The sequence below is a fragment of the Hemitrygon akajei genome, chromosome 24, assembly GCF_048418815.1.
Source record: "Hemitrygon akajei chromosome 24, sHemAka1.3, whole genome shotgun sequence".
In the NCBI taxonomy this organism is placed as follows: domain Eukaryota; kingdom Metazoa; phylum Chordata; class Chondrichthyes; order Myliobatiformes; family Dasyatidae; genus Hemitrygon; species Hemitrygon akajei.
In genome coordinates this window covers 16,894,863-16,913,218 of record NC_133147.1, presented here as the reverse complement: position 1 = coordinate 16,913,218, position 18,356 = coordinate 16,894,863, and the positions used below count along the sequence as shown (strand labels likewise).

Genomic DNA, 18,356 nt, shown 5'->3' with positions numbered 1-18,356 from the left:
GATTCCCTCCAGTTGCTCTGGTCTCCTCCCACATTCCAAAGATGTACGGTTCATCAGTCACATGGGTCTGATTGGACGGCGTGAACTCATTGGGCTGGAAAGGCCTGTCGATGTGCTGGATCTCCCAGTAAAAATAAAATGCCACATGTACCAATCTTCTGTGTGGGAATAAAAGTTATTCCTCCAGTTCCTACCCTTTCCCCTCTCACTGTGGTTAGTTAAACAATTATTTCAGTATTTATTGATTATTTTTGTTTTGTTTTTGTATCTGCACAATTTGTCTTTTGCACTTTGGTTTCTTGTCAGTCTTTGTAGTTTTTCATTGATTCTGTTGTGTATTTGTATGTTCTACTGTGAATGCCCGCAAGAAAGCAAATTTCATAGTAGTAGAAAGTGATGTGTATAATTTGATATTTACTTTGAACTTTGGGGAAAAAGACTATCTTCATTAACCCTATCTGTGCCCACCAGGATTTTATACACTTCTGAGATCACTTCTCAGTCTCCTACACTCTAAGGAATAAAGTTCTCGAGTGTTCACCTCTCCCCACAGTACTGTGCAAAAGTCTTAGGCACATTCATATAGCGAGGGTGCCTAACTATTATGCTCAGTACTGTAGTAATTTTATGTATTGCACTGTACTGCTACAAAACAAAACCTGAAATTTTATGATACTGATATGGGTCTTTATTGTGGAGTGAGAGGGGGAAGGGGGCAGGAAGAGGGGAATCGTGGTTGGGAAAAGGGGAGGGAGAGGGAAGCACCAGAGAGATATTCTGTAATGATCAATACACCAGTTTGAAATCAAATGGCCTTGCCTGGTGTCTCAGGGCTGGGTGTGTCTATACCCGTGCCGCCACCTCCCCCCCACCCCACCCGTCACCCCTCCCGCGGTGCTCCACCCTCGCCATTCAAAACCTCCTTTGCCCCGCTAGATTTACAAATTCACTCCTTGCTCCACATTGACGAATACAGCACTGTACAAAAGTCTGTCACCCTAGCTATAAACCTATGTGCCTAAGACTTCAGCACAGTGCTGTATAACTCTAACCCCCGAATCCTGGTAACACCTTGTAAAATTTTCTGCATTATCTCCATTTTAACAACATCCTTCCTATAGCAGGGTGACCACAAGACTGTGCACATCATGTAATATTTCCCAATAATATTTTTTAAAAGTTAGTACTTGTAGTGCAATAAGTGTATGACAATGATTTCCAGTAAGTCATTCATTAAGTTACATCCACTTTATATGATAATTGTGTTTTCCACTTTCACAAAGTGATTGACTGAGATCATTTAATAGGACACTGGGAAGAAAATTCTGAAAACAGTTTTGGAAGTGGTCTGCACGTGACATGGAGTGTCGCTGAAGCCAGTTCTAGATACCGAGGCCGAAGATGCTAACGATGCAGTACATGGTCTTGTTCTCCCACCGGACGGTGCAACTTCCTAAAAATGAGAACAGCAGTCAGTGGAGCACATGACAAATTGAAGCACAAAAGATCCACGTTGGCTTCAAAACTGCTTCCTGTAGGATGGCGGTCGGGAACACTGAGGGGGAGCAGTGAGAGAGGGTTTCACTTAACTCCCATCGAAGGGAAGATTTAAACTTCTTCAGGGTAGGCGTCCCTGGAAGAGACCTCCCAGAATAGTAATTCAATCATAAAAAAAGAGAAAATCCGCCGATGCTGGAATTCCGAGCAGCACACACAATGCCGGAGGAACTCAGCGGGCCAGGCAGCATCTATGGAAAAAAGTACAGTTGACATTTTGGCCCTAAGTGTCGACTCTTTTCCATAGATGCTGTCTGGCCCGCTGAGTTCCTCCAGCATTGATCGTGCGTGTTGCTTGGATTTCCAGGATCTCAAGTTAAGTCATTTTTTATTCTCATTTCGATCATAACTGCTGGTACAGTACATAGTAAAAATGAGACAACATTTCTTCAGGACCATGGTTTACATGACACAGTACAAAGACTAGACTGAACTACGTAAAAAAACAACACAGAAAAAAACACTAGACTACAGACCTACCCAAGACTGCATAAAATGCACAAAACAGTGCAGGCATTACAATAAATAATAAACAGGACAATAGGGCAGTAAGGTGTCAGTCCAGGCTCTGAAAATTTTCTTGTTTCTGTAGGTGTGTGTCTCACCTGGTCCCTCAATACCAGCTCCATAGCAAAGAAAGCCCAGCAGCGTCTCTACTTTATGCGAAGGTTGAGGAAAGTCCATCTCCCACCACCCCATCCTCATCACATTCTACAGGGGTTGTATCGAGAGCATCCTGAGCAGCTGCATCACTGCCTGGTTCGGAAATTGCACCATCTCGGATCGCAAGACCCTGCAGCGGATAGTGAGGTCAGCTGAGAAGATCATCGGGGTCTCTCTTCCTGACATCACAGACATTTACACCACACGCTGCACCCACAAAGCTAACAGTATTGTGAAGGACCCCCCCCCCCTCCCCTGCACCCCTCATACAAACTCTTCTCCCTCCTGCCATCTGGCAAAAGGTACCGAAGCATTCGGGCTCTCACGACCAGACTGTGCAACAGTTTCTTCCCCCAAGCCATCAGACTCCTCAATACCCAGAGTCTAGACTGACATCTACATCATTTATTATTATATTGTAATTTGTCCTCTACTGTGCCTATTGTCTTGTTTATTAATTATTGTGCTGCCCTGCACTGTTTTGTGCACTTTATGTAGTCCTGTGCAGGTCTGTAGTCTAGTGCAGTTTTGATGTTGTTTCACGTAGTCTAGTGTAGCCTTGTGCTGTCTCACATAGTCTAGTGTAGTTTTGTGTTGTTTCATGTAGCACCATGGTCCTGGAGGAACAGTGTTTCGTTTTTACTGTGTACTGTACCGGCAGTCTATGGTCGAAATGACAATAAACTTCACTAGGATGTTTATTTTCTTTGCTCTGTCTCCCTTTGATGCAAAGTGTTCAGCTGGCAGCCTCCTCAAACGTTCAATGTGGACTCTCTCACTGGAGGGCAAACCACCAGTAACACTCACAAAACGTTGGAGGAACGTGGCAAGCCAGGCAGCATCTACGGAGGGGGATAAACAGCGGACATTTCGGGCAAAGACCTTCCGTCAGGACTGCAAAGGAAGGGGGCAGAAGCCAGAATGAGAGGGGGAGGAAGAAGTTCAAGGTGATAGGTAAGAGCAGGGGAGGTGGGGGTGAAGTGAGAAGCTGAGGGATTAATGGTGATAAAGGTCAAGGGCTGGAGAAGAAGGAATCTGATAGGAGGGGACAATGGAGCATGGGGAAAAGGGAAGAGGGGCACCAGAGGGAGGTGATAGGCAGGTTGAGGGGAAGAGAAGGGGTAAGAGGGGGAGCCAGAAAAAGAGAAAAGTGGGAGGGGAGAAATCGATGCTCGTGCCATCAGGTTGGAGGTTACCCAGATTGGTATTCCTCCAATCTGAGAGTGATCTTCTTGTGGCAGTACAGGATGCCATGGACCGACATGTTGGAATGGGAATTGGAAGTAGAGATGAATGGTTGGCCACCAGGAGATCCCGTCTGTTGCAGACGGAGCGAAGGTACTCAGCAAAGTGATCCCCCAATCTCTTTTGGTCGGCACCGATGTAGAGGGGGCTGCGCTGGGAGCACCAAATAGATGACCCCTCCTGCTGAGCTGCTGATTTTCTCCAGCATTTTGTGTTTGTTCCCCAAGATTCCAGCATCTGCAGAATTTCTTGTGTTTACGGAGCTGCGCGTAATGATATTCCAGTTGAGTGAGAAGGGAGTGCCACAATTTCAGCTGAAACTTGAAACCCAGGCCCTGACTGGAGGACTGCTGGGGAGTTTTTCCTGGCAACAACTGAAGTACATGATCAGAGCCTACCCGTGCTCTGGTGTTGAGTTTCAGGCATAATGACTACTTCAGCAGTCAGGAAGATAGGAATGCCCTGCAGTCACAGTGTTACACTGCACCAAGACAGGTTATTTGACCTACTATACACTTGCCCACCTGCCCCAATCCCATCTGCCTGCATTGGGCGATCTACTTCTCCAAGATGGCGCAGAGCTGTGACCTCCCTCGAGTCGCAGTGCGGAGGTTGAGGCCCGCCGGCCAGAGCGGGGTCTGCGAAACTCTGCAGGCTCGCCCGAGGAGCTCGAAGTCCGGCATCTACAGGCCCCACTCCACCGGATGGTCTTCAAGTGTATGCGCGTGGGGGAGGGGAGAACCGGGCCCGTTTCTGCCGCTGTTGTTTCGGGGCTTGTTCTGTTCTGCCGAGCCTTGTGGGCACACACTATGTTGGCAGTGGACTGCTCTGCCAACCCTCCTGGGCTGCCCCCATCAAATCCTCGGGCGTGTTGGTTGTTAACACAAGCGACACATTTCACTCAACAACACACACAAAATGCTGGTGGAACACAGCAGGCCAGGCAGCATCTATAGGAGAAGTACTGTTGACATTTCGGGCCGAGACAGTACTTCTCCTATAGGTGCTGCCTGGCCTGCTGTGTTCCACCAGCATTTTGTGTGTGGTGTTGTCTGAATTTCCAGCATCTGCAGATTTCCTCATGTTTGCTCGACACATTTCACTGTATGTTTCGACGGACAATCGACAAGCAAACTTCAACCTCAAATCTTGACTGTATCTCGAAAGGCAAAGGTTTTACTGACGAGGCAGGCGGGACTCGTGTGTGTGTGATTGGTTACAGTCACTCAATCTCTGAAGCTCCTACCCGCTGCTACGCCGTTTAGTGAAGGGCTTTGTCGCACATCCAGACGATGTTGGGTTAGATGGAACCGTGCGTATCTCTACGATCTGGAGCTGGCGAGGAACTGACAAGGTAACCAGACTCCGAGTCCTAATGATCTGACAGTGCACCCTACTGAAGCAAGGCAGGGTGGGTGTGATACGACTAAGTTTACAAAGTTATTAGGGGTCATCTCCATCATCAAGTGCCCAGTCATTATGACGTGGGTGATCATGGTCTCTTTGACCGTGATTGCTCTCGGCAAATTTTTCTACAGAAGCGGTTTGCCACTGCCTTCTTCTGGGCAGTGAGCCTTGACAAGACGGGTGACCCCGGCCATTATCAATACTCTTCACAGAGATTGTCTGCCTGGTGTCAGTGGTCGGATAACCAGGACTTGTGATATACACTGGCTGCTCGTACGACCGTCCTCCACCTGCTCCCGTGACCCTGATCAGTGGGGAGGGGTCTAAGCAGATACCACACCTTGCCCAAGGGAGACCTGCATCTGGAACAGTATCTGATTGGAATAGGCATACAAAATTATTAGGGGTATAGAATGCAAAAAAAGAGATTTTTTTTTCATTGAGGTTGGGTGAGATTTGAACTAGAGGTCAGAATCAGAATCAGGTTTAATATCACCGGCATATCTAGTGAAATTTGTTAACATTGCGGCAACAGTAAAACGCAATACGTGATAAATATAGAAAATAACTGAATTAAAGATACGTATATTAAATAATTAACTTAAAATAAGTAGGGCAAAAACAGAAATTTTTTAAAAAGTAGTGAGGTAGTGTTCATGGGTGCAACATCCATTAGAAATCAGATGACAGAGGGGAAGAAGCTGTCCCTGAATCACTGAGTGTGTGCCTTCAGGCTTCTGTACCTCCTTCCTGATGGTAGCAATGAAAAGAGGGAATGGCCTGGGTGATGGGGGTCCTTAATGATGGACGCCGCCTTTCTGAGGCACCGCTCCTTGAAGATGTCCTGGATACTACGGAGGTTGGTGCCCATGATGGAGCTGAGGATTTTACAACTCTCTGCAGCTTGCTTCAATCCTGTGCAGTAGCCACCTCACCACCAACCCCCCCCATACCAGACAGTGATGCAGCCTACAACACACACAAAATGCTGGTGGAACACAGCAGGCCAGGCAGCATCTATAGGGAGAAGCGCTGTCGACGTTTCGGGCCGAGACCCTTCGTCAGGACTAACCGAAAGGAAAGATAGTGATGCAGCCTGGCAGAATGCTCTTCATGGTACATCTGTAGAAGTTTTCGAGTGTTTCAGGTGACATACGAAATCACCTCAAACTCCTGATAAAATATAGTCACTGCCATGCCTTTGTAGCTGCAGTGATGTGTTGGGTCCGGGTGAGATCCTCAGAGATACTGAAACCCAGGAACATGAAACTGCTCACTCACTCCACTCCTGATCCCTATGAGGATTGGTGCGTGTTCCACTCCTTACCCTTTCTGAAGTCCACAACCAGCTCTTTGGTCTTAGGAAGGTTGAGTGCAAGGTTTTTGCTACGACAGATGCAGGTCATAGGTTAAGGGTGAAAGGTGTGGAATGAGCTGCCACTGGAAGTGGTGGACGCAGGTTGGTTTGCAGCATTTAGGAGCAGTTTGTGTTTGTACGTGAATGGGAGTGGGTCGGAACGCTGTGCGTCGATGGGACTGGGGACAGTAACACTTCTGCGTGGACTAGATGGGCCAAAGGGCCTGTCTCTGCACTGCAGTGCTCTATGCTTCTAATATGATTTGGCATTATGCATCACTCCCAGTTATGCACTCTGCTGTGCCTCACCACCTCAGAGAATGACAATTCGGAACAGGCTGCCCATGGTGGATCTGTATTTGCAAGCTGCTGCTGTAATAGAGGTTTACAAGGGCGAGTGGACACGGCACGTAATGATGTAATAGAGGGTTACAAGGACGAGTGGACACGGCACGTAATGATGTAATAGAGGGTAACAAGGACGAGTGGACACGGCACGTAATGATGTAATAGAGGGTAACAAGGGCGAGTGGACACGGCACGTAATGATGTAATAGAGGGTTACAAGAACGAGTGGACATGGCACGTGATGATGTAATAGAGGGTTACAAGAACGAGTGGACACGGCACGTAATGATGTAATAGAGGGTTACAAGGGCGAGTGGACACGGCACGTAATGATGTAATAGAGGGTTACAAGGATGAGTGGACACGGCACGTAATGATGTAATAGAGGGTTACAAGGGCGAGTGGACATGGCACGTAATGATGTAATAGAGGGTTACAAGGGTGAGTGGACATGGTTGTGAGAGCGAGAGAGGGAGGGAGGGAGGGTCTTTTGGATATCTTGTTCAAGTGGGGCACAGTTGCTCCCACTGGATGGTCTTCAAGCTTTTAACAGAATGCACCTCCAGGCCCAAGGACAGCTTCCCACTATTAGCAGGCTCTTACAACAAGAGTTCGTGTCCGATAAGATTGACCCTTGACCTCACAATCTACCTGGCCACGGCCCTCCCGCCTGCCTGCGCCGCACTCTGTCTGGAACTGGAATGGGGTCAACTCTTATCGATCTGTCTCCCTCTGCCTGTCTAAAACTCAAGTTCTTAACCTTTTTTACACCTTGGATCCCTTTGGCAGTCCGAAGAAGCCTATGGACTCTTCTGGGAATAAAGTATTTAAATATTGAAAATAAAATATAGAGGATTACTAAAGAAACAGATTATATCATGAAAGTTAACAAATTATTTTTTAAAACTAATTTATGATTATCGTAATACAGTATATGTGCTTTCAGTTAGAGGTTAGTAAAATTAAGATGTAAATTTTTTCCCCGTCAAATCAAGGACCCCCCGGAATCTGTTGATGGACCCCCCCACCCCAGCGTAAGAATCCCTGATTGGAGAGATTAGCTTTTATTTAAAAACACGCACATTTCTATCTTGCGTCAGCAACCATCACACAGTCCAAGGATTGTGCTGGGGGGCAGCCCACACGCGTGGACAAGCTTCTGACGCCAACGTAGCTTGCCCATAGGTAAGCAACCCTAGCCCATACCTATTTGGAATGTGGCATTCTAACCGGCTGCATCACCATCTGGCATGGAGAGAGGTGCGCTACTGCACAGGATCGAAATAAGCTGCAGAGAGTCAACTTAGTCAGTTAACATGGGTACTAGCCTCTGTAGTGTCCAGGACATCTTCAAGGAGCGATGCCTCAAAAAGGCGGCATCCATCATTAAGGACCCCCATCACCCAGGACATGCCCTCTTCTCACTGCTCCCATCAGGGAGGAGGTACAGGAGCCTGAAGGCACACACTCAACGATTCAGGAACAGCTTCTTCCCCTCTAGATTTTGAGCCCATGAACACTACCTGACCACTTTTTTTATTTCTACTTTTCACGTTATTTATGTAGTTTAACTATTTAATGTATACTCTTACTGTAAATCAGTTTTTTTTCTATCATCATGTATTGCATTGTATTGCTGCCACAAAGACAACAAATTTCACAACTATGTTGATGATACTGAACTGGAGCATCTGGACATAATCCACGTAGACATGGGGTGAACGGGCAAATGTCTCACAGGCAGCGGTGGGAACTAAACCCGGATCGCTGGCGCTGTAAAACGTTACGCTAAACACTACATCTGTCAGGATGCTGCCTTGCATTGTCATTGGCCAAAGTCCAGCACTAATTGAAAAAGCATGTTCAGCAGGTTATAAATTTAGTTTAAAGTGTAGCAGGGGCTTCTCATAAACGTGCCGCAGAGCTCTGAGCGACCTGCAAGTTGGTACTGAACCGTCAGCACGCCCACACGTTGTTCCGTGCACAGATCGCCAACAGCAAAGGCACTTCAGTCTTCCTTACCGTCAATGGAATTGTCCCAGAAGCAGGAGCTAGCAGTGTGCAGGCCGGCTCCATTCTTCTGCATAATAACACAGGTCACTGAAATTGGAAAGAGAAGAATAGTGAGCGACAGAAACCGCTGCAGTCACAGACAATCGGGAATTAAAGCGACGCATGAAATGCTCAGCCAGTCAGGCATTATCTAGGGACAGAGAAAAATCACAGCCTGTTTCAAATCAATGAAGTTTTATCGATTTCAGGAATGCATTTATGTTTTGAGATACTGTGTGGAATAGTATCCCCTGATTTAACCCTAGCCTAATCACGGGACAATTTACAACGACAAATTAACCTACCGACCGGTAGGTCTTTGGACTGTGGGAGGAAACCCACTCATTCACGGGGAGAACGTGCAAACTCCTCACAGACAGCACCAGGAATTGAACCTGGGTCACTGGCGCTGTAACAGCGTTACGCTATGGTTCCTGTTGTAACTATTCTGAGCTTACACTGACATTATGTTCTGACTTATTGAAGGCAGTGTGTCAGATTCATTTGTTTATCAGAGGTACATCAAAGCGTACAGTGGGAAGGACAGCAGGTGATTCCACCAAGGTCAGATATTTTGCTACAATCAAAAGGTCTGTTTTTAAATTCCTTAAGGTTGGGCCTTCGAAACGGTCAGTGTCAAGCATTGAATAGTTTGAAAGCCAAAGTAAGGGTCTAAGGCTTTGGGATGGGAGAGAATTCAGCTGCTGGTTAAAACAAAGAAAGAACATCCGGAAAACTTACATTGGATGAAAAGATTGAACTGTTTAACTCATCATCATCATTATGCGCCATTTCGTATGACATCGTCATTATGTGACGTGCCGTATGACGTGGACGATCATGGTCTGTCCATGATTGCTCTTGGCATATGTTTTTACAGAAATGGTTTGCCATTGCTTTCTTCTGGGCAGTGTCTTTACAACACAGACAAAATGCTGTTGGAACTTATTGGAGAATAAAGTTGCATTGTTTGCTGTGTAACCAAAACTATGTAATCAGCCTTATATTTACTATGTATCCAACTTATTAGCCAGAATGAAATCTCCGTATTGTCTCTGTACTATTGAACGCATCAGTGCCTTAAGAAAGTAGCTAGCCTTAAGAAAGTAGCTAACAGTGAAAAACCAGCCTTATATTTACTATGTATCCAACTTATTAGCCAGAATGTAATCTCTGTATTGTCTCTGTACTATTGAACACATCAGTGCCTTGAGAATGTAGCTAACAGTGAAAGTAAGCTCAGTGCCTTGAGAATGTAGCTAACAGTGAAAGTAAGCATGTAGAGATAACGATGGTAGACGGGATCGTGGAGTGGTGTGATGGTATGGGGACCAGTCAAGGCCGGGAAGGGGGACACGTGTTCCAGGGAGTAGACTAGAGCAAGTACGGGCTATGGGGTGGTGTGATGGTATGGGGACCAGTCGAGGCCGGGAAGGGGGACACGTGTTCCAGGGAGTAGACTAGAGCAAGTATGGGCTATGGAGTGGTGTGATGGTATGGGGACCAGTCAAGGCCGGGAAGGGGGACACGTGTTCCAGGGAGTAGACTAGAGCAAGTATGGGCTATGGAGTGGTGTGATGGTATGGGGACCAGTCAAGGCCGGGAAGGGGGACACGTGTTCCAGGGAGTAGACTAGAGCAAGTATGGGCTATGGAGTGGTGTGATGGTATGGGAACCAGTCAAGGCCGGGAAGGGGGACACGTGTTCCAGGGAGTAGACTAGACCAAGTATGGGCTATGGAGTGGTGTGATGGTATGGGGACCAGTCAAGGCCGGGAAGGGGGACACGTGTTCCAGGGAGTAGACTAGAGCAAGTATGGGCTATGGAGTGGTGTGATGGTATGGGGACCAGTCAAGGCCGGGAAGGGGGACACGTGTTCCAGGGAGTAGACTAGAGCAAGTACGGGCTATGGAGTGGTGTGATGGTATGGGGATGATGATGGTGTGATGTAACTGAGATAGGAGACGGGGTATGCTAATGTAACTGAGATAGGAGACGGGGTTTGCTAATGTAACTGAGATAGGAGACGGGGTATGCTAATGTAACTGAGATAGGAGACGGGGTATGCTAATGTAACTGAGATAGGAGACGGGGTATGCTGATGTAACTGAGATAGGAGACGGGGTATGCTGATGTAACTGAGATAGGAGACGGGGTATGCTGATGTAACTGAGATAGGAGACGGGGTATGCTGATGTAACTGAGATAGGAGACGGGGTATGCTGATGTAACTGAGATAGGAGACGAGGGTATGCTAACGTAACTGAGATAGGAGACGGGGTATGCTAACGTAACTGAGATAGGAGACGGGGTATGCTAACGTAACTGAGATAGGAGACGGGGTATGCTGATGTAACTGAGATAGGAGACGGGGTATGCTGATGTAACTGAGATAGGAGACGGGGTATTCTAACGTGACTGAGATAGGAGACGGGGTATGCTGACGTAACTGAGATAGGAGACGGGGTATTCTAATGTAACTGAGATAGGAGACGGGGGTATGCTAATGTACCTGGATAGGAGACGGGGTATGCTAATGTAACTGAGATAGGAGACGGGGTATGCTAATGTAACTGAGATAGGAGACGGGGTATGCTAAAGTAACTGAGATAGGAGACGGGGTATTCTAACGTAACTGAGATAGGAGACGGGGTATGCTAACGTAACTGAGATAGGAGACGGGGTATGCTAACGTAACTGAGATAGGGGACGAGGGTATGCTAACGTAACTGAGATAGGAGACGGGGTATGCTAACGTAACTGAGATAGGAGACGGGGTATGCTAATGTAACTGAGATAGGAGACGGGGTATGCTAATGTAACTGAGATAGGAGACGGGGTATTCTAATGTAACTGAGATAGGGGACGGGGTATTCTAATGTAACTGAGATAGGAGACGGGGTATGCTAATGTAACTGAGATAGGGGACGGGGTATGCTAACGTAACTGAGATAGGAGACGGGGTATGCTAACGTAACTGAGATAGGAGACGGGGTATGCTAACGTAACTAAGATAGGAGTCGAGGGTATGCTAATGTAACTGAGATAGGAGACGGGGTATGCTAATGCAACTAAGATAAGAAATTACTATAAAGAATACTGTGAACCAGGGCTCGGCGGACAATTAGTGACACACTCATTAATTGTCTCAGCTTTTGTTTGCAAATAAAGGCTTAAACTTCTCGAAGAACCTTCTGCGTCTCCTGGTTATTTCAAGAAACCACGACAAAATCAACAGGCTTTCATCAGGACTCCCGAAACATCGACGACTTATTCCCCCTTCTTTTCCAGTCCTGGTGGTGGAACGTCAGCTGTACTCTTTTCCATCGATGCTGCCTGGCCTGCTGAGCTCCTCCAGCCTTTTGTGTGTGTTGCTCGGGTTTCCAGCGTTTGTAGATTTTCTCTTGTTATTATCTTTACAAGACGGGTGACTCCAGCCATTACCAATACTCTTCAGCGATTGTCTGCCTGGCGTCAGTGGTCGCATAACCAGGACTTGTGATCTGCACCAGATGCTCATACGACCATCCACCACCTGCTCCCATGGCTTCATGTGACCCTGATCAGGGGGCTGAGCAGGTGTGACACCTTGCCCAAGGGTGACCTGTGGGAGTGCCTTACTCCCCTTTTGGTAGAGACATATCTCCACCCTGCCACCCCGCCACCCCATACCATTAAACGATCTCAAGTAAATAATTTGAATCAACATAGAGATGAGATCAGAGCTACTACCCCTCTGATATTCTTTTGCCTTGTACAAATTAAATTGTTCATAGAAGAGAAGGTGGTGGTCAAAGGGATTTATTCGAGCTGGAGGCCTATGATTAGTGTTGTCCCACAGGGTTCCGTACTGGGACGTCTGCTGTTTCTGATGACCTCGATGAAAATGTAGATGAGATGGGTTAGTAAGTTTGCAAATGATATGAAAGTTGGTTCAAAGTTCAACGTAAATTCAAAGTGAATTCATCATCTTGTATAACCCTGAGATTCATTTTCTTGAAGGCATTCACAGTAAATACAAAAAAACAGAATATAATCAATGAAGAGTTGCACTTAGCAGGACAGAACCAACGTGCAAAAGACAACAAACGGAAAATATATGTACAAAAAGGGGAAAAAAGTGATAATATTAATAAATAGACAATAACTATCAAAAACATGAGATGCAGAGTCTTTGAAAGTGACTCCATAGGTTGTGGGAACAGGTCGGTGATGAGGTGAGTGAAGTTATCCTCTCTTGTTCATAAAGCCCAATGGTTGAGGGGTGATAACTGTTCCTGAACCTGGTGGTGTGGGTCCTGAGGCTCCTGTACCTTCGTACTGATGGCAGCAGTGTGAAGAGACCATGGCCTGGGTGATGGGGGTGGTTGATAATGAATGTTGCTTTCCTGTAACAGCACTCCGCATAGATGTGCTCAATGGTGGGGGGGCTTTATCAATGATGGACTGGGCCATATCTACTACTTTTTGTAGCCTTTTCTGCTCAAGGGCATTGGTGACTCCAATCCAGGCAAGACCCTTAACAACACTGAGGAGCAGATGGATCTTGAGGCCCAGGTTCATAGCTCTCTGGAAGTGGCTACGCGGTTTGATAGGGTGGTTAAGGGGGCAAAGGGCAAGCTTCCCTTTATTAGTCCAGGGTTTGAATTCAAAAGTCAGGAAGATATCTTGCAGTTTTATAAAATTCTAGTTAGGCTGCATCTGGAGTATTGAATACAGCTCTGGTCATCCCATTATAGGAAAGATGTCAAGGCTTTGGAGAGAGTGCGGAGGAGAATGCTACCTGGACTAGAAAGCATGGGCCATAACGAGAGGTTTGACAATCACGGGTGGTTTTCTCTGGAGCGCCAGAGGCTGAGGGGAGATCTGGTAGAGGTTTATGAGAGGCAGAGATAGAGCGGACAGAGAGTATCTGTTTCCCAGGGTTGAAATGTCTAATACCAGAGGTCACGCATTAAAGGTGAGAGGGGTTGTTCAAGGGGGATATGAGGGGCTAGTGTTTTTTTTTTAAAAACAGAGTGGTTGGTGTCTGGGGTGGTGGTAGAGGCAGATATGTTTGGGACTTTTAAGACACGTTCAGACAGGCACATGAAAGATGAAAATGGAAGGATATGGACCTTGTGTAGGCAGAAGGGATTAGTCTGGTTGGGCCACTTGGTTGCTAATTTGTCAAAATGAATCCAAACTCAGGTTGGAGGAACAACACCTTATATACCGGCTGGGTAGCCTCCAACCTGATGGCATGAACATTGACTTCTCTAACTTCCGTTAATGCCCCTCCTCCCCTTCTTACCCCATCCCTGACATATTTAGTTGTTTGCCTGGTCTGCATCTCCCTCTGGTGTTCCCCCCTTTCTTTCTCCCGAGGCCTCCCATCCCATGATCCTTTCCCTTCTCCAGCTCTGTATCACTTTCGCCAATCACCTTTCCAGCTCTTAACTTCATCCCACCCCCTCCGGTCTTCTCCTATCATTTCGCATTTCCCCCTCCCCCCACTACTTTCAAATCTCTTACTATCTTTCCTTTCGGTTAGTCCTGACGAAGGGTCTCGGCCCGAAACGTCGACAGTGCTTCTTCCTGTAGATGCTGCCTGGCTTGCTGTGTTCCACCAGCATTTTGTGTGCGTTGTTGGTTGCTAATTTGACTGGTTCAGCACAACATTGTGGGCTGAATGGCCTATTCCTGTGCTGTATTGTTCTATGTTCTAAATGGTAGTAATTAGTAATCATCAAATTTGAGAGTACTATCTATATTTCTATACCTGAGGTAATTTCTAAATTAAGTACATGTTCGGTACAGCATTGTGGGCCAAAGGGCCTGTAATGCGCTGTAGGGTTTCTATGTAATCATCAACAACGTATAGAGTGTTAACCTGACTAGAATCAAAGATCAAAGAAATTGTGGTGATTGGCTACACCTCACAAGGATCTTCTGAACAGATGGCAGGAGTTTGATGGAACCCACTTTCCCACACGTATACACTGTTAACAATGTTGGGAGGTTGACACCTCAGCCACCAGGAACAGTATGGAGGTAGAGATTACCTGTTACACAAGGCATTGGAGCAACCCGCTATGACTTCTTCAACAGTGCCTCACATTATCCGGGGCCTCTAACACCAAGGAAGGCAAGACAACATGGGGAAGATGATGCCCCCATAAGCTTTCCTTCAAAGTTAACGGCAGAATTCTTAGCATTGTGGAGGAACAGAGAGATCCTGGGGTGCACGTCCCTGGATTCCTCAATGTGGCTGCACAAGTCGAGAGGGTGGTTAAGAAGGCACTATAAAACTCCGGTCAGACCACACTTGGAGTTTCGTGTTTGGTTCTGGTCGTCTCATTATAGGAAGGATGTGGAAGCTTTAGAGAGGGTGCAGAGGAGATTTACCAGGATGCTGCCTGGATAACAGAGCATGTCTTAGGAGGGTAAGTTGAGCAAGCTGGGGCTTTTCTCTGGAGTAAGGGGGTGGGGGATAGGAAGTGACCTGATAGAGGTGTACGAGATGATAAGAGGCATAGATAGAGTGGACAGCCAGAGACTCTTTCCCACAGCAAAAATGGCTAATATGAGGGGCAAAATTTGGAGGAGAGTACAGGGGTGTTGTCAGAGGTGGGTTTTGTACACAGAGATTGGTAAGTGCTTGGAATGCAGTGCCAGTGGTATTGGTAGAGCCATATACATTAAAGACAGACTCATAGATAGCCTAATGGGAGAAAGAAAAGTAGGGGAACCATATGGGTGGGACAATTGGCGGGGTGGAGATACACCTCCACCAAAGGTAAGGTGCCCCTTCCCTCCGATAGCCTGCAGGTCACCCTTGGGGAAGGGGTAGCATTTGCTTAGCCCCCAGATCAGGGTCACATGAAGCCACGGGAGCAGGTAGTGGATGCTCGTATGAGCAGCCAGTGCAGATCGCAAGTCCTGGTTATGTGACCACTGACACCAGACAGACAACCTCTGAAGAGTATTGATAATGGCTGGGGTCACCCATCTTGTCCAGAAGGCAGCCATGGCAAACTGCTTCTGTAGGAAAAAAAAATTGCCACGAACAACCATGGTGATGGATAGAGTAAAGAATAAGAACCACAGATAGAAGACCACGATCACCCTTGTCAATAAATATGGCACGTAATGATGATGTGGGAGCGAAGGGTTAGATTCATCTTTGTTAAAGGGTTGGCACAATAGGATGGGCCAAAGGGGCTATACTGTTGGAATAAAATTCTAATAAATGCCGCTTACCATCCCGACTTGGAAATATGTCCACAAGCCAAGAGAGAGAAAACGAAAACTCACCGATGTATTTAAAAGGCTTGGCCAGTTTGGTGAGCTGGATCAGACACTGCTCTACCACGGAGGCCGTCCACTGGTTCACCTTGTTGTGTTGGTAGGCATTCCCTCCGATGGTGTTTTCCACTGCCTGGAGGTACCAACCGGGAAACCATCAGCCAACTGTGAAGCATCAGCCACGCGCGGAAAAAGCGACGCAGAAATGGAATCGAAACACTCACCTCTTTGATGATAGTGCTCACGTCATCAACAACAAAGGCAGCCTGGAAAATGGGAACGAAACGGATTATCACAATGCATGTTTAATGAGTTTGGGAACAATGCGAATCCTGTTTTTGGGGCACAGACCCCTCCACTGCGATGCTTGCTGTACAGGGACATTTGTACCACCGTGAAGGTGCACACCGCAACGTACAATGAAGGTAATTGTTTTACAACCTTGAGAAGGTACAGGAGGGCGTTTTATTATCCGTTCCTGTCAATGGTGAGCCCCAACTCTCCATGCGACATAGGCCATTCGGCCCATCAGGCCTGCTCTGCCATTCCATCATGGCTTATTTATTTTTTCCCTCCCAACCCCAGTCCCCTGCCTTCTCGTACCTTGAGAATCTTGCTCGTCATCAGCCTCCACTTTGAATATGCCCAATAGCTTGGCCTCCGCAGATTCACACACCCTGGCTAAGGAGTATCCCATCCAAGTTCACGGACCCCGGGTTGGGAACCCCTGGTTTAGAGGGACATGAACCCAAAGGCGGGCAAAAGTGACTAACTCAGATCAGCATGGACGCGGTCAAAGTCAAAGCCGAGTACGCTTATAGGTACATGTTTGCACAGGCGGAAAGAAAAACTCCCAGAAAATTCCATCATGCTAATTATTCTATGGATTTATTGAGTATGCCTGGAAGAAAATGAATCTCAAGTCTGTATATGGTGACATATATGCAGTTGGATTTAAAAAATTTACTTTGCAACAGGCCCATCATGTAAGCAGCATTCAGAAGCAAAACTTAAAAGCTCTTCCCCCCCCCCCCACAAGAAAACACACTTGGAACAAAAAAAATGTCCTTGTTAGTGCAAGGTGGTCCTAGATTTTGCTAAAAACTGTAGTGATTTGGGTTTTGCGGTTTGTTCAAAGGGAAGGAGCAGTACTTGAATCTGGCCTGCTGTCTGACACCAAGCCCCCACCCCTCGCCCCGCATGGAGGTCGGCAAGTTCTGGGTTAGTCCGGTTACGGGGAGAACACAAAAGAATGGGGTTGAGAGACTTAACAAATCAGCCTTTGTGGGTGTAAAAGGGTGGGGGCCATCACTGACCATCCCCATCAGCCTGCTCTCCCCGTCCGGGTCACCATCATCCTCGAGGGTCTGCCGACCCGAGGAGAACACAAAGACCGTATTATCGCACGGAACAGGGCGGCGGAGGCCCGGGCGCAAGTTCAATCCCCACCTCCGCCGCTCCAATCCCAAGAAGGGAGTAATTTTGCGGAGACTATAAAAGTACTTTCCTGCCCCCCCCCACCCCCTCAATCGACCTCACCGTGGAGCCAGTCCCGCCGGTTGCCCCCCGCCGCCCCGGGATTTCAGCCCGGGCCGGGGCGCGGTGCAGGCGGATCGCCCTGGAACAACGCCCGTCCCTCCCTCCCTCCAAAAGGCAAAGCCTTTGTGCTCCGAGGCCGACACGGATTAAAGTTCCATGGAGGGGGGGGGGGGGACATCATGAATCTTTTTCTGTTTCTTTACCTCCTCCGCCTGTTGAAAGTCATCCATAGCTGGTCCTTCCCGGGAGCCGCCGCCGTTGCCACAACAAACCGGATCGCTAAGGACGGGGGGAGGGGGTCCCCGGCAGCTCGCCGCTCCTCCCGGCCAGACCGGGGCCGCAACGTGTTGGCGGTGGGGGGTTTCGGGACTGAAAAGAAACACAACATCCTGCACTTAACCGAGCTGAAGGAGGGACTTTATCAAACAATGTGCCATTACAGACAAAAGGCTCCGACTCTGCGGCGGAGGGGGCGACCTGACAGGCATACATAGATGGAGATTTCCCCCCCACCCGGGTGGAAATGCAAAATAATATAGTGCAAAACTTTGAAGTGAGAGGGGGGAAGTTTAAGATGGGTATTTTATACAGAGTTCAGTGAACCCGGAGGACGTTCCTGTCCTGGGGTCGATGGGTTGTACCTCTCCAGTAACGTTGCCTGTTCCCGCTTCGCTTTGCTTAAGACCTCCAGCACCGGCAGAACTTCTTGTGTTTACAGATAGATAGATAGATAGATACTTTATTCATCCCCATGGGGAAATTCAACTTTTTTTTCCAATGTCCCATACACTTGTTGTAGCAGAACTAATTACATACAATACTTAACTCAGTAAAAAAAAATATGATATGCATCTAAATCACCATCTCAAAAAGCATTAATAATAGCTTTTAAAAAGTTCTT

At 47.3% G+C, this 18,356-nt stretch overlaps 1 protein-coding gene across 1 annotated transcript; it reads right to left on the bottom strand.

Annotated features, from left to right (window-relative positions):
• Positions 1-1,233: 1,233 nt before the first annotated feature.
• On the bottom strand, positions 1,234-18,115 carry dynlt1a (dynein light chain Tctex-type 1a). Its single transcript, XM_073028409.1, has 6 exons — positions 18,097-18,115; positions 17,659-17,824; positions 16,141-16,182; positions 15,926-16,049; positions 8,600-8,677; positions 1,234-1,453 (listed from the first exon to the last, which is right to left on the bottom strand). The coding sequence occupies exons 2-6, from the start codon at positions 17,683-17,685 to the stop codon at positions 1,383-1,385; spliced, it is 342 nt and encodes a 113-aa protein (XP_072884510.1). The 5' UTR covers positions 17,686-17,824; positions 18,097-18,115; the 3' UTR covers positions 1,234-1,382.
• Positions 18,116-18,356: the final 241 nt, after the last annotated feature.